At 44.2% G+C, this 17,080-nt stretch overlaps 1 protein-coding gene across 1 annotated transcript in view; it reads left to right on the top strand.

Moving 5' to 3' along the window:
• dnah1 (dynein, axonemal, heavy chain 1) overlaps positions 1-17,080 on the top strand; it is a 333,655-nt gene that overhangs the window by 258,611 nt on the left and 57,964 nt on the right. The window contains exons 64-69 of the mRNA XM_067999000.1: positions 3,154-3,349; positions 5,578-5,729; positions 8,752-8,948; positions 11,233-11,377; positions 15,749-15,907; positions 16,188-16,319. Coding sequence (XP_067855101.1) covers positions 3,154-3,349; positions 5,578-5,729; positions 8,752-8,948; positions 11,233-11,377; positions 15,749-15,907; positions 16,188-16,319 — 981 coding nt within the window. The remainder of the gene's footprint in view (positions 1-3,153; positions 3,350-5,577; positions 5,730-8,751; positions 8,949-11,232; positions 11,378-15,748; positions 15,908-16,187; positions 16,320-17,080) is intronic.

A 17,080-nucleotide genomic window follows, 5' to 3' on the forward strand; every position in this document is an offset into this window, starting at 1 on the left:
TGCACACTACACACATACATACACACTGCACACTACACACATACATACACACTGCGCACTACACACATACATACACACTGCGCACTACACACATACATACACACTGCGCACTACACACATACATACACACTGCGCACTACACACATACATACACACTGCACACTACGCACACATACATACACACTACACACATACATACACACTGCACACTACGCACACATACATACACACTACACACATACATACACACTGCACACTACGCACACATACATACACACTGCACACTACACACATACATACACACTGCACACTACGCACACATACATACACACTACACACATACATACACACTGCACACTACACACATACATACACACTGCACACTACACACATACATACACACTGCACACTACGCACACATACATACACACTACACACATACATACACACTGCACACTACGCACACATACATACACACTGCACACTACACACATACATACACACTGCACACTACACACACATACATACACACTGCACACTACGCACACATAAATACACACTGCACACTACACACATACATACACACTGCACACTACACACATACATACACACTGCACACTACACACATACATACACACTGCGCACTACACACATACATACACACTGCGCACTACACACATACATACACACTGCGCACTACACACATACATACACACTGCACACTACACACATACATACACACTGCACACTACACACATACATACACACTGCACACTACGCACACATACATACACACTACACACATACATACACACTGCACACTACGCACACATACATACACACTGCACACTACACACATACATACACACTGCACACTACGCACACATACATACACACTACACACATACATACACACTGCACACTACGCACACATACATACACACTGCACACTACGCACACACAACATATACATACACACACGACTTATGATACACTCATAAACATATACATGACACACACAAATATAATGCACATGCCACATATACAACAGTAGCCTTCTGAGGCGATATAATCAGTTTTCTTTGACAGCATCAGTATTCAGCCATGTGAGTGCCAAAACAAATCTGGTACTTATACCATTTCAACACACATTTTCAGGGATCAGCACATTTCCTAGGTCAGAGTCCCAGTTTCTCCAAGCATGGATAGATTGAACTGAAGTGAAATTCAGCATTGTTGAATTCAGCTCACAACACTGATTTCTTTCTTTATTTCAGTTTTTCTTCAGTCATGAAAAGAAAACTTAGAGCATAGCTGGGTTAGTAGTCACTAAGGCAATAATAGCAAAACTATATCAATAGTGTCAGCCGTGGCCCCGTTTGTAGCACTCTCACCTCTGAGTCAGAAGGTTGTGGGTTCAAGCCCCACTCCAGAGACTTGAGCACATAATTTAGGCTTATACTCCAGTGCAGTACTGAGGGAGTGTTGCCATGTCGGAGGTGCCATTTTTCGGATGAGGCCCCATCTGCTCTCTCAGTTGGACGTAAATAATCCCTTGGCACTATTTTGAAGAAGAGCCGGGGGGAGCGATGTCCTGGAAAATATTTATCCCTCAACCAACATCAGTAAAACAGATTATCTGGTCATTAACCATTGCTGTTTGTGGGACCTTGCTGTGTGCAAATTGGCTGCCATGTTTCCTATATTACAACAGTGACTACACTTTAAAAATACTTCCTTGACTGTAAAGCGTTTTGGGAAATCCTGAGGTTGTGAAAGGAGCTATATAAATGCAAGTCTTTCTTTGTGGAAGGATACTGATATTAGTGGCAGAATGGTGATTGTTGATTAAATATAATTATATTATTTGAAGGACAGTGATATGAATGGCAGTGCAGATGTATTAATGGAAGTACACTGATAATAATGGAAGTGCAGTGATTCTAACAAAAGGACGTGATAATGGAAGTATAGTGGTATTAATAGTAAAACAGTGATATTAATGGTAATACAGTGATATTAATGGAAGTACAGTGATATTAGTGGTAATACAATGACATTAATGGCGGTGCGGTGATCTTAATGGCGGTGCGGTGATCTTAATGGCGGTGCGGTGATATTAATGGAAGTACAGTGATAATGGCAATGCGGCGATATTAATGGCGGCGCGGCGATATTAATGGCGGCACGGCAATATTAATGGACGTACGATGCTGTTATTGGCAGTGCGGTGATATTAATGAAAGTACGGTGATATTAATGGCAGTACGGAGTTACTAATGCAATTGCAGCTGTCAGCATTAAACTGATGGTTGATATGTGGCTGAAACATAGCATTGCTACTGGGAATATAAAATCAGCTGAAATATTAATAATTGATCATTTTTAGAAATTCACTGACTACTATTAGATATAACAGAATCATTTGAACCAATTAACTGGAAGGAGTCATATATTTTATCAAAACTGCTATGGTATATCAAACTACTATAGCTATTCCTCCTCTAAATATTCCTCTCCTGCTCCTCTGAAGCTCCAAAAACACAGCTAGCTGTACACTTTCTTCTCTTCCTTGTATCTTCACTGTGTGGAAAGGAAGACTCAACAGACCATCTCCAGCTCGAAATGATTTCCCAAGACTTGAGAACTGGAACTCCTTACCTCCTCCAGTGTTCCCTTCCTTCTACAATCTGCAGGTTTTTAAAACTCAAGCTTGGTATCACCTATTTCTTAATTTATCTCATTTTCTCTCTCATTCTTTTCAAACTTGATGGTGTTCTGCCTGATGAGCCCTATCGCTTTGTTTGCAAATTTTAAAAAAAATTACAGGGAGGCACCTCTTTGGCCTCAGGGCACTTTGGTTAAGGAAAGGAAAATAGGCTCCTCGTAGCTGGTGATCCTCGCTGGAAATGCACATGTTTTGGGTGAGGACACGAGGCTAGGCTGTGATGTCCCATACACTTGAATAGCCCACTGATACCCACTGCAGTGGTTCACAAGTGACTTTTGGCCACTTGGGCATGGTAACAGAGGGTGAAACGTTAGTGGAGAAAATTGGTGATAAACCAGTACCATTCAAAGCACATAGATAATGTAATCTGAGCTGCACAAACTTACTCTGCTATGTTGAATATATAATGAATCTTCCCACAGATAAAAGTGACAATAGCGGAACAAACGGAGAAGGATATTGATATCACTCGGCTGCAGTATGTTCCTGTTGCTGTGCGCACACAGATTCTGTTTTTCTGCGTGTCCGATTTGTCCAAAGTGGACCCCATGTATCAGTACTCTTTGGAATGGTTCCTCAGCATCTTCATGTCAGGCATTGCAAATTCCGAGCGAGCAGGTACACCAGCCACGTCAACATTCCAATGTTATATTTGTACTTGCATCAAGTTAACTCAAATATGGAATAAAGCATTAATTATTGTTATTCGACAACTGTGAGTTGGGCTGATTGCTTAACTCATGAGAAACTATGTTGCAAGTGAGGGGCATACCATGTACTGCACCAGCATCTCAGTGCAGTGGCACATGATTCCTCAGTCAGTGAATTCCTACTCTGAGCCAGACAGTTCCCCAGAGTGAGGGAGCAACCGTCAACCTGACCTGCTTTCTGTTGGTCATGGGCAGAGGCTTGGGAGCAGGTTTCCTGCCCTTACTCTCGCTGAGGGTTGTATGTGATATCCAAAGGACTCTGAAAATGAGAATAGCCAAAAAATTTGAATAAAACTTAGTATAAATTAAAATCCATTAATAAACATTAGTTTTGTAAAATTCTGTAACTTTTTCATGTAAAACTCAATAGCCTGGATTTTAATTGGCAGCGGGTTTCTGGCAGGAAACCGCGCTGACCAGTTACTTTTCCATCCACTCGAGGCAGAATGACGGCCGAGCCTCATTTAAATGTCACCAGCCAACTTCCCACCTCTCCCAGACAGCAAGTCGGCAGGTAACGGCAGAAAATGGCACGGTATGGAAGCCACCTGGCGACAGCAGGTAAGTGGTGGGATCGGCTGCCGGGCCTTCCTTTGGCGATCCCGCGATCTGTGGGGGACCGGAGATCGTGGTAGGGAAGGCCTAAGCTTTTCTTGTGGGGCTCAGAGAAGCACTGACGCTCCTCCTGGCTGCACAAGGAAAGTTAAAAAATAAATATAAGACTTACCTATTTGGGCCTCTTCTCCCCCCGACCCGCTTCACCGCTGGAATGCCCTGAGGGGAAACTCACTGCAGCTTCCCGCTCAGGCTGCCTGGTAAAAATTGCAGTCAGGTACCGAGGACATCATCAGCATCCTGCGTACATATATTAAAGAGGACCTCGCTGGCTTTGGGCAGGTGTCCTTGTCGCCTGCTCAAGAGAGCATTGAAAATTAGAATCTGGCGGCTCCAGGGCGGGTAAGTAACTTGGCCGATTTTAACTGCCCACCTGCCCAGTTTCCGCTGGGCGATTAGGGTTAATCACCTCCCCCATAAGATAGGATTAATGGAAAGAGAATCGGGCAGGCTCTGTTACAGTGGTGCAATCCTCCCCACCTCATTTCCCTCTATGTGCTGCACCCAAGTGATAATTTATGTCCAAGCGGTAAAGTGGAAAATCTATCCTAGCAACATTAAAAGAGGGAGAAAGAAAACTAGGCAGAAAGAGTGAGTGACTTACACAAAAGTTTGAATATTCTTCTGAAATAATATTAGACTGAGATTGGGGGGTGGTGGGGGGGAGACATATACATAGCTGTGACTTATACGTTGGTATTACTTTTAACCTTATTACTGATGGTGTGATACATAAATGGGTAAGGGCCACTTTACAGTGAGTCCCGCTAACAGCAGATCTTAGTCGGTATTACATTTTGGATTAAATTTTACAATCTAGCATTCTCGGCACAGAGCTTTGCACAACTAGAGTGTGTGTTGAGAATTCAGGCACGGAGGTCAGTAAGCTGCCCTGTTCATGGCATGTTTTATGTTCCATCCATTAAAATGACAAAGCAGCCCACTTGATTGGCACCCCATCCACCACCTTAAACATTCACTCCCTTCACCACTGGCGCACCGTGGCTGCAGTGTGTACCATCCACAGGATACACTGCAGCAACTCGCCAAGGCTTCTTCGACAGCACCTCCCAAACCCGCGACCTCCACCACCTAGAAGGACAAGGGCAACAGGCACATGGGAACAACACCACCTGCACGTTCCCCTCCAAATCACACACCATCCTGACTTGGAAATATATCGCCGTTCCTTCATCGTCGCTGGGTCAAAATCCTGGAACTCCCTTCCTAACAGCACTGTGGGAGAACCTTCAACACACGAACTGCAGCAGTTCAAGAAGATCACCAACATCTCAAAGGCAATTAGGGATGGGCTATAAATGCTGGCCTTGCCAGCGACGCCCACATCCCATGAATGAATAAAAAAAAATTATTGCCCACACTGACCCGCGTGGCCGAATTCCTGCTATGTGCTCCTGTCGTGCAAAGTTCTGTGCTGGGAGCCCTAAATTGTAAGATTTAACCCTTAATCTTCCCAGAGTTGGCTCAGATAGACAACACCCTGTTTACCTTGTCCCTCAGATACTGTGGAGAAGAGGATACAACTTATCAATGATTACTTCACCTACAGTTTGTACCTCAACGTCTGCAGGAGCCTGTTTGAGAAGCACAAGCTGATGTTTGCTTTCCTGGTGTGCGTGAGAATCATGATGGATGAAGGCAGGATTGACATGGTTAGTAACACGTGCATAAACTTCCACTGGCCTAACAAGTTACCACATCAAATTGTAGAAATCTCGGCCAAGAAGGCGGGTTTTTGGTCCACTGTGTTTGTGCTTGTGCCATTGTTAGCTCCTCACCACAGTTTTCAACTGTGCCGGCTCTTTGAAAGAGCAATCCAATTAGTGTCATTCCCTGCTCTTTCCCCATACCCTTTAATATTTTGATCCTTTAAGTGTTTAACTGATCTGATTCCCTTTTAAGTGTTATGACTTTTTCTCAATAGCCCCTTGTCCTCTACATCCTAGTAACTTTTTGCACAACAAAAATTTCTTTCTACCCTCTCCCTTTCTGCTTCTAGCACTAACCTTCACTGTATGCCCCCTCGTTACCGATTCAATGACCAGTGGAAATAATATTTTACTATTTACCTTCTCATGGGGCTCGATGTCTGCACCCCAGAAGGGGTGCGTTCGTCGCGGGGGGCTCCGAAAATCGGGGATTCCCGGGGCGGGTCCGGAGCCCGGCTCCAACCCGTACACTTCCGGGTTCCCCAGTGACGCGCGGACATGCGCGCTCAGCCCCCGCATGTGGGACTCCCGGCGGCAATTAAAGCCGGCGGGATGCCACTTAAAGTAATTAACTTCCTGGACCTCTCTAAGCAGCAGTGCACATGGAGGCTCAGAGTTACTCAACATGTAGTCGTGGACATCTGCAGCCTCCTTCATGCCAAGCTGTTCCCAGCTGGCCCGAGCACCATCTTCTTACCTGTCGCTGTCAAAGTCACCACTGCCCTCAACAAATTCTCCTTCGCATCCTTCCAGGGTGCCACCGGGAACATCGCCAATGTTTCTCAGTCGTCTGCACAAAAGAGCCCTCCAAATACACCTACACCCACTCTGCAGTGACACAATGGGTGGCATCAGTTGTGGGTCTCCATAGTGATCCTCAGGAAAGAGCATTATTGCACAAACCAGACAAGATTCGCAAAGACGTGGCAGTAGTGGTGACAATATAATATGTAATGTGAGTTGATCAGAAATTAAATATAAGTAAAAACCATGACAAACCCTCAAACACCATTGTGCATCCCCTTCATACTCACGACACGTTTGCCTTACGCTTCCTACTGCACATATGTGATGCATGCCCTGTGGCTGCAGCACAGGTAGTGGCAGGTTGAGTGAGGCTGACTGTGAAAGAGATGCATGAGAGGGTGAGTATGAGATAGAGCCATGAGATTGTATGAGGATTGGGTTGAGTGGTAGTGGTGGGATGAGTACTGGCGAGGTGAGTAAGTGCAGGTAAGATTAGGATGAGCTTTGAGTGGGTGTGAGGAGTGATGTGACAGAGTAATGATGGCAGTGCAGAAGGAGATGTGGGTGGGGGCGGTGATATGGCAGAGGGAATGTAGGGGAATGAGTAAGTGTACTCACTTCGGCTGACCTACTTAGGTCATTGAAGCGCCTCCTGCACTGTATGCAGGTGCGCGATATGTTGGTGGTGCTGGTGACCTCCTCTGCCACCTCGAGCCAGGCCTTGGTGACAGAGGCAGGCCACTTCCTCCCGCCCGCCGGGGGGCAGATCTCTGTCCTCCCACTCCTCCTCACCCCATCCAATAAGACCTGGAGTGAGGCATCATTAAACCTGGGAGCAGCCTTCCCCCTGGGCTGCTCCATGCTGTAATTTTGCCTATTTTCTGCAGCATCAGTCAGTGGAGGACTGCCCCTTTAAATAGGGCTCCTCCAGCTGACAGAGCTTACTGCGCATGCGCAGTCCGCCCACTGCGCAGCTTTCCAGCACGAAACCCGGAAGCAAAGGTAAGAACCTTCAATCAAGCTGCAATCGCGTGCGGAGCACCCCGATTTCACTGGGCGCGTTACCCACGCGCCCAGTCGACCCCCCGCTGCCAACCCACCTCCCTCCTAATATCGGGCCCATAATTTTGAACTGTGAATTTAGGTCCTGGGCCAATACTTCACTGTCATTTTTTCAAAAGGATTTATAATTGCCCTTTTCCATCAGAGAAATAAAAAAATGAACAGAGATAAGAGTTCAAGAAGTTTCTGTTTTGTGTTGTGTTGTGACTAACCTCTGCTCTTCACCACTAAGTTCTGACACAGTTTGGTGGCTTCCCAGTGGCCAAGTGTGGAGGTCAGCAGCATGAATATGAATGCACAAACCATGCATTAATGATACTGAATGCTTTAAAGACTAAATAAAGGGATTAGGTACCATCTTTTCACTGGCTTTCGGATAAGACGCTAAGCCGAGGCCCTGCCTGTCTTCTCAGGTGGATGTAAAAGATCCCATGGCACTTTTTCAAAGAAGAGCAGGTGAATTCTCTCTGGTGTCCTGGCCAATATTTATTCCTCAACCAACATAGCTTAAAAAAAAACAGATTATCAGGTCATTATCACATTGCTGTTTGTGGGATCTTGCTGTGTGCAAATTGGCTGCTGTGTTTCCTACAACGGTGACTGTACTTCAACAGTACTTCATTGGCTGTAAAGCACTTTGGTACGTCCTGAGGTGATGAAAGGCACTGTATGTGAAAGTTCTTCCTTCCTTTCAACGTCAAGGATTTCAACTCAGCTCACTGAAGGGACGGAAGTCTCTTTCTGCGGGCTGGAAAGGACATAAGTGTAATTAATCAGGGAATCTTAACTCGGAGCCAAATGGGCACAAGACAACAAAACTAAACTGCACATAATTAATTACGAAAAAGACTACTGGTCATTTACATAAAGCTTAATAGTGCGGAGATAAAAAGAAAAAAACTGCTATTGTTGGAAATCCGAAAGAAAAATAGTAAACAATGGACACCCACAGCAGCTCAGTCAGCATCTGAAAGAGAAAAGAGAAGTTAATTTTTCGAATGAGGTCTACTCAAAAATATCTACCAAAATGTTAACCTGTCTGTTCTCTTTTTCAAATGCTGGTGGATCTGCTGGATATTTCCAGCATTTTCTATTTTTGTTTATTATTATTGTAAATTCCTGCCCTAATTTGAATGTACTGTCCTTAATTGTACAGGACGAATGGCATTACCTTCTCTCTGGAGGAACTATCCAGACATTCATCCCCATCCCAGAATCTGACTGGCTGTCAGACAGAGCATGGAAAGACATCCTGTCTCTTACTAGCCTGGAGAACTTTGCCAACTTTGCAGAAGATTTTGCAAACAATCTCGATGATTTCCAAATAATATTTGACAGTCCGGAACCTCACAGGTAAACTTTAAATACTCATTAATTGATGTAGCTGTTTGGTCACTTATTCACGTAAATCTTCTTACCAAAAGATTGTGGCCCACAACTGGGGGATGGGGGATGCGATCCCAGCTGCCAGTGCCTTCCAGCGCTGGCCCTGCCAGAGTACGCGGTGTCAGTGGGAAGGCAGTGAATTTGCATGGGCATGGCAGGTGTCTGCGCTCCTACGGGTACATCTATGACACCCAGCACCCCACACAGGCTAGAGACTCCACCATTCTGCTGCTATCCGAGGTGGTCACCCCTCACCCTTTTTCCCCTCCCCCCCCACTCTCTCTCCTCACCTCTCCCTTCTCCACCCCCCGAATCCCCTCTTCCTCTACTTCCCCCGGCTCAGTTTATGTTTATCCCTATGTAGTAAATACAAGCAGTAGTTCCAATTGTTTGTCTATTTGACAACTGTTGTGCTTCTTGTAGCATTGGAAAGCCACCTGTTAATTTCTTCATGCTGATCACAGCATTAATTGGTGCTGGTTTCTGGACTATATTCAGACTGGTTTAAACTAACACCAGAGCAACATAAAAATACCGGCAGGGGTACATCCTACTCAAAAGAAAAGTCTCATGCAGCAATGGTTCCAGCAATTGGGTGGGAGCGACAGCGGCAGAGGAAGAGCAGAAGAAGTGCAACAACCACCAGCAGGTGGAGAAAGCAGTACCGTCCAAACTGAACTTACCAGGCTCGCAATAAGTACCTGATAATAATTGAAAAACTATGCCCTTTGAACGTTAAGTTTAGCAGATAAGTCCTGACTGAACCATGTTATGTCTTAATTTAGAAAGTAATTTTGGCATGGGGTGCATGGTGGCAGTACATACCTTTTTTGTCCCCCATAAAATATACTTTATTCATAACATTTGCAGCAAAACATACAATATCACATTCCAAACGTACACAATACAGATTATACAATTTGCAGGTTACATCAAGTCCAGTTCAATGAACACATTGTACATAATTACAGTTCATGACACTCCGGGGTGTCTCATTGCATTATACTCAATACAGATTATTGATTACAGATTCATTACAGGTACATTACAGATTCATTACATCAATTTGAATTTTACATTCTGCCCGGGGTGGGGGGGGGTTTCCCTGATTGCAGCCCCTCTGTATACAATGGCGGGAAGGCTCTAAATGGTTGCCTTTCCCCACAGAGCCTTTGCGGCGGCCGCACCTAGCCTCAGTGCGTCCCTGAGCACGTAGTCCTGGACCTTGGAATGTGCCAGTCTGCAACACTCGGTCGAGGACAGCTCCTTGCACTGGAAGACCAGCAAGCTTCGGGCAGACCAAAGGGCGTCTTTCACCGAGTTGATGGTCTTCCAGCAGCAGTTGATGTCCGTCTCGGTGTGCGTCCCCGGGAACAGCCCATAGAGCACAGAATCCTGTATTACGGAACTGCTCGGGACGAACCTGGACAGATACCACTGCATCTCTCTCCAGACCTTCCTTGCAAAGGCACACTCCAGAAGGAGATGGGTGACGCAGTACATACCAGGACTTTAACTTGCTGTGATACATAGCAGTAAGGTGCAGATTCTCACCTGTGGTTCCCTATACGATGCATCACATCTCAGCAATGTCATCATGGGGAGCATTGAGTAGATGCCAGGGAAGGAGAAAAACTTAAAAGGCCAATCACTCCAGGCTACACTCATGTACCTCTCAGCATCCAGTTGGAAAGTGGTATCAGCAAGTCCTGGGCACAGGTCTCAAGCTCATCCTTTCAGCCAGCTGGGAGACTCTGAAAGAAAGTAACTTATAAAAGAAAGAAATTTTTACTGCTTTGTCAGTTGCAATTAAACTGACTGTAGGGGGGTGATTTTAGCCCCCAAGAACAGGTGGTTCGGGTTGCAGGTGAGAGTTGAAAATAGTTGTTTTATTTGGGTGGCAACCGTAAAAGTTTTGGACTTTGCATTCCCAGTGGGAAGCCTGTACTTTTACACGCCTACGTTAAACCCAGAAATAAAGCCGGGTTGCGGTCACAACCCAAAAACAACTATTTTCAACTCCCACCCATTCTTGGGGGTTAAAATCACCCCCTAGGTCGTATCTCAGCAAGTGTAATTGAGCGGTCCATCAAGTTGGAATGCATGCTCCAGTGTGTGTCTGCAAGAGATTTGCTAAAAATTTACTACGGTTGCCAGCTTGGTTAACTTCAGAGATGTTAGGATTAGTGGCTGCAATTTTTCGAGTATAATTGTAACCAAAATTAAATGTAATAGCCATATATTTTTACAGACAGACTTTGCCAGGGGCGTTAGCGATTCAAATGAATTCATTTCAGAAACTGCTTATTATGCGCTGTCTTCGAGTGGACAAAGTCACAAACGCCATGCAAGACTTCGTGTCTCTGAACCTTGGGCATAAATTCATTGAACTTCAGGTCAGACTTTTCACTTTGTACTTATCTTGAGTTAATCGATAATTAAATTTGCCACACAATGGGCCAGAATTTTCTGTAGCAGGGTATCTAACAGCGTCTGTCGTTAGTTAGACTTGCCCCTGCACCCTTCAGCTCAAAGTTTTTTTTGCCCACTAAATTGCTGAAAGTGTGAGCTGGTGATGACGCAGCGAGGGAAACAGGGCATCCGGGACCTGAGTGAACAAGGCAAGCAACTGGGTATCTCCTTAATCAATCAGATTGAAGGTTTGGGAAATAAATAGCAGAAAGACTGAGAAGAAGGGTGAATTAAAGGGGGTGAATTCAATGTCAAATCAGGTACAGAGAGAGAAATAAAGAGAGGGATTAAGAGAGAGAGAAAAAAGAAACAGTAAGTAAAAGATTAAAAATTTAAAATTTGACATTTTTAAAATCTCCTAAAACAATTCACAACCTGAAGGAATAAGATTCCACACTTATAATAGTTAATTTTCGGTGCCAGAGACGTTGATTGGCGGTCATTAACACTTATCACATCATTAAAAAGGTACTTAGGTTTGTAATTAGTAGCCCTAAATATCTGTGGCGAGTTTAGTTCGTATCCACCATGCAAATACAGCAACTTCATGCCATTCAATGCATTTCAAAGATGAATCAGACAGCGAGGTGCCGTTTTCGCTAAGCTAACAGCGGAGCAGCACAACTTGGACAGCAACTTTTGGGTATCTGGTTTTAACCGTGCATCAGCCCCTCGCCTGAAGTTGCTGTACCGTTTACGCATAAATAACGGTGAGCACCATTAACCTCACCGTTATTTTGACAGCAAAATCTAGCCCATTATTTTTCAAAAACATGGTTTTAGTTTATCGGAGCAATGAAAAGAAAAATCATGAATGCTGGAGATCAACATAGAATTTTACAGCACATAAACAGGCCATTCGGCCCAACTGGTCTATGCCGGCGTGTTTATACTCCACGTGAGCCTCCTCCCACCTTATTTCATCTCTTCTTCTTACCCTAACAGCATTCCTTTCTCCCTCATGCATTTATCTAGCTTCCCCTTAAGTGTATCTATGCTAGTCGCCTCAGCCACTCCATGTAGTAGCAAATTCCACATTCTCACCACTCTCTGAGTAAAGAAGCTTCTCCTGAATTCTTTATTGGATTTATTAGTGACTTTCTTATATTTATGGCCTCTAGTTTTGGACTACCCAACAAGTTTAAGCATCTTTACGACAATCTACATCTAAAATAAAATTAAAAAATGCTGGAGATATACAGCAGGTCATCCAGTCTCCAATCGAGTAAGATGGGCTAAATTTTGAATGGGACACTGCACCGGAAGCCTAACATTAATCGATCTTTCTCTTTCAGAGGCTGAACAATCTGCTGTACATTTTCTGTTGTTTGCAGTTTATTATTATAAAATTATTCAAGGCTGAAACAATAATGCAAATTAAATTATTGAGTAATTAAATAAAATGACATGGGTAAAATCAGTTTCCAAAAAAAATTTCCAATTTCAAATTTCCATTTTTCTTTATATCAGTCACATTTTTATCTGCATTCCCTGAATAATAAGTCATCAATGCTGCCATATAACACATATATGATGCTAACAGAATATCCCTGATTAATGAATATTAAAAACTATGACGTAGGGGGTAATTTTAACCTAACCTACCTGGCGGGATGCTGACAGGATTGGATCAGCCGCCCAGTTCACGCCTCGCCTGATTTCACTTTCCATTGATTTCAGCCCTCACTACCATTTTGCGGTGAGCTACCTGCACGTTCAGAGTAGCTCGCCAATCGGGTGGGGGAGGGGTAATCCAGCGGCTCTTCCGTGAGTTGTAGCCTGCCGGCTTAAATTAAGGGAGGGTGGACCAATTGCGAGGGAATGCCACAGAGGGTCGGGTTAATGCTCCCGCTGGTCCCACAAAAATCGCTAAAATCCTACCTAGCCCATTTTTGGTGTGGTCTCCAATGGTCCCTTGAAGGACCACTGGTTTAAGCTGCCCGATAGTCAGTACCAAGAGGTGGAGCATGTGCAGCAGACGCTCTGCCCATTGGTATTTGAAAATTGTGTCAGGGTCCTTTGACATTACAGGACTTGGATTTGCATTATATAATAAGGCTCCCACCTGTTTCCAGTGGGAACCTTGGCCATCTAGCTGAAGGCCTTGATTAAAATGGTGATGGACGGAACGGAAGCAATAAATTCTGATTTTGAGCGCACGACCACCCTGTTCTTACCCAAAAATGGGGATAAAAATCAAAGCTATCATCTTGACAGATCCCTATAAAAAGAGAAACGGAATATGTATTTCCCTTGTGCCTTAATGAAACGGCTGGGCACAGAGTTCCAAGGTAAATATATTATTGCGCGTATCCAAGGCAGCTTGGATGTTCTGCTGGAAGAGACAAAGCAGTGGCGAGCTATTTTGCAGAATGAGCCTGGGTCTTAGTGAGTGAACGAATTTGGATGGGGAGCAAAAAGGTGAAGTAAAAGAGGACACTAGCCTTTTTGGGCTAGCATGGAACCACTTACTCACCCGCACCATTAATCATCTCCACTTCAACTATTTGTAGGGCAGCTTCCTTATGTAGAGAGAGTTTCTTGCAAATTGCATGGCCAACATTGGCCCTTCTTGTCTCCTTATGATTGTGGGCAGCCTTCTCATTTAAAGTCAGAGAAAATATACAGCTATTAGCAATTGGAAAAGCAGTGTTGCTCCAGCCTTCTGTGACTGCATGATAAGGCAGCATGCAGGTAGCTTAATATGCCAGTTTAATTTGGTGCACAAGGGGTGTGGTTTTTTAAAAATTCATTCTTGGGATGTGGGCATCACTGGCAAGGCTGGCATTTATTGTCCATCCCTATTTGCTCTTGAGAAGATGGCGGTGAGCCTTCTCCTCAAATCATTGCAGTCCATGTGATGAAAGTGCTCCCACAATGCTGTTAGGTAGGGAGTTCCAGGATTTTGACCTAGTGACAATGAAGGAATAGTGTCCAAGTCAGGGGAACCTGGAGGTAATGGTGTTCCCATGCACCTGCTATCCTTGTCCTTCGAGATGATGGAGGTTGTGGGTTTGGGAGGTGGTGCCGAAGAAGCCTTGGCGAGTTGTTGCAGTGCATCCTGTAGATAATACACGCTGCAGCTATGTGGTGGAGAGAGTGGATGTTTAAGACAGAGGATGGGGTGCCGATCAAGCGGACGGCTTGGTCCTGGATACTGTTAAGCCTCTTGAGTGTTGTTGCTGCACCCGTCCAGGCAAGTAGAGAGTTTTCCTTCACTCTCCAGACGTGCCTTGTAGGTGGTAGAGAGGCTTTAGGGAGTCAGGAGATGAGCCACTCACTGCAGAATATCCAACATCTGACCTGATCTAGTAGCCATGGCGTTTAAGTGGCTGGTCCATTTGAGTTTCTGGTCAATGCTGACCCCCAGGATGTTGATGATGGGGGACTCAGTGATGCCATTGAATGTCAAGTGGAGGTGGTTATTCTCTCTCTTTTTGGAGATGGTCATTGCCTAACACTTGTTTGGTGTGTGTGACATTAGAAACATATTTAAATGAAGTTAAACCTGCAGCTTAATGGACATGGAAAGGCAAATGTCAAAGATTTGAATGGTTCAGTCAGTGATTCCCATGCTACTTTGCTAATGCTGCACCATGTTTGAAGCACATTGCTTGTGGCGTTCATGCTATGGTGAGACACTTAATTAGAGTTGGCAAACTGTAGCCAGGCTTAACCCGATAGCCTTCCTCTGGCCAAGGAACTTTATACTCATTTACTCCCACAACCTACAGGCATGAGACTGACTGAATGAACCACGTTCTGCCATGTTTCCTGCAAGTTGTGGTACAGAAGTGGGTTCCCTCAGCTCTGAATATGGCATCCATGCTTTGCTGCACCTCCTCCAGCAGAACATCCAAGCTTCATCAACAGGGCATTTCTGGACACATTCCCTTGGCCACCTCTCACTGCCGACATGGTAAATTTCTTGCAGCCAAAAACAACAGCTGGCTTGAAGTGAAAACAGTAGCCCTTTAAGAGCTGCTGGCCTCTGGACATCTTGCCACCTGACAACCATAGCATTCCCTGCACTTGTGACAAACATGCAGGGAGCATATTATAATAATATGCATGAACTGGCTGCACTGAATCTGGCGAGATCAGCTGCCCAACTCCAACCCATTTCAGTACAGTTGAATTCCATTAGTAAATGCAGTGTTAAGTGTTTTAACCCCATTAATTAAGCACTGGAAATACTCATTTCTGACCACCCACTCTCTTGATTGTATAGATTTTGGCTTGATCTGCTGATTGGTGGTGTTACAGTATTTTTAAATCTATGTTGTTCCTTTCAGGCCTCAGATCTGTCCACTGTTTTTAAAGACTCGGCTCCCAGCATTCCACTGATATTTGTGCTGTCCCCAGGCACAGATCCTGCAGCTGACCTGTATAAATTTGCAGAAGAGATGAAGTTTACAAAAAAAATGAGTGCCATCTCGCTAGGGCAGGGGCAGGTAAAGAATAATGTTCCCAAACAGTACTCGACTAAGCAGTCTCAATGTTTTAAGGGGGTTGTCTCTGTATCACTGTTGGATATGTAAGAGTGGACAGTAACACGATAATCATGGTTGTTCAATTTCATGCTTTGATTCTCCCTTCTGAACCAGTATAAAACTAACAAGAATTTTTTGATGATTACCACATCAGAAACTCCAGAAATGCGATCAAATAAAATGTGACTCTGTTAGAATTTTATTCTATCAGCGGTGTTAATACAATTCCTTTTATTTACAGGGGCCAAGGGCAGAAGCCATGATGCGTAATTCTATGGAGCGTGGAAAGTGGGTGTTTTTTCAAAACTGCCATCTGGCCCCTAGCTGGATGCCTTCTCTGGAGAGACTTATTGAAACAGTGGATCCCGACAAGGTAATTTTTTTTGTTTTCCAATGAAGAGAGGTAAACAGTTAATGCTGTGTCAGTTCAAATAGAATTTGATGAATATCTGGTTACAAACAGGATTAAGGATTGTGAGATAAGTGCAGATAGAGATAATGGTTTCTGAACAGCTAGAACCATGAAAATGTCATCTTAGTAAATGCAACTGATCAAGGATAGATATTGTAGGTATAAATTCTACAGTTTTGGTTGATCTATCTCTTTGGATTGGCCAAGGAGCAACTTTGCATATCTTTTCCTCAGGAGATGAAATGAGTTGGGTTTTACAGTAGATAGTTTCTTGGGGTCAGTATCACTAGCCAATTCCATATAAGCGGACCTATCGTCCCCTATGAACCGACATGCCTTTACCTGCCCAATATTTAGGTAAATGTAGCAAGACACATGGGTTAAACAAGGAACTCTTGTCACTACTGTACTCTGGCTTCCTGGAATATTTCATGTGCCACCATGTGATCTCTTCATCTTCAATAAATGGAAGTGGCCAGATATTGCTCCAAATTTCTTTGAAGATTCAGAACAAAAGGAATTAAAAATGTTTTCTCATAAGAACACTTAGGTAGTCAACCATTTACAGAATGCTTGCAACTGAATGGAATGCTTGACCCCTTCCTTTTGATCTGTTCCAACCATTTTGAATAAACTCTGACTACAGGAAATTAACACATATCCAGACAGCTATCAGGGACATTCTGAACAGAATTGTGCAAAGACTTGGAAGTTAACATATA

This window comes from Heptranchias perlo, chromosome 17 (genome assembly GCF_035084215.1).
Source record: "Heptranchias perlo isolate sHepPer1 chromosome 17, sHepPer1.hap1, whole genome shotgun sequence".
Lineage (NCBI taxonomy): Eukaryota > Metazoa > Chordata > Chondrichthyes > Hexanchiformes > Hexanchidae > Heptranchias > Heptranchias perlo.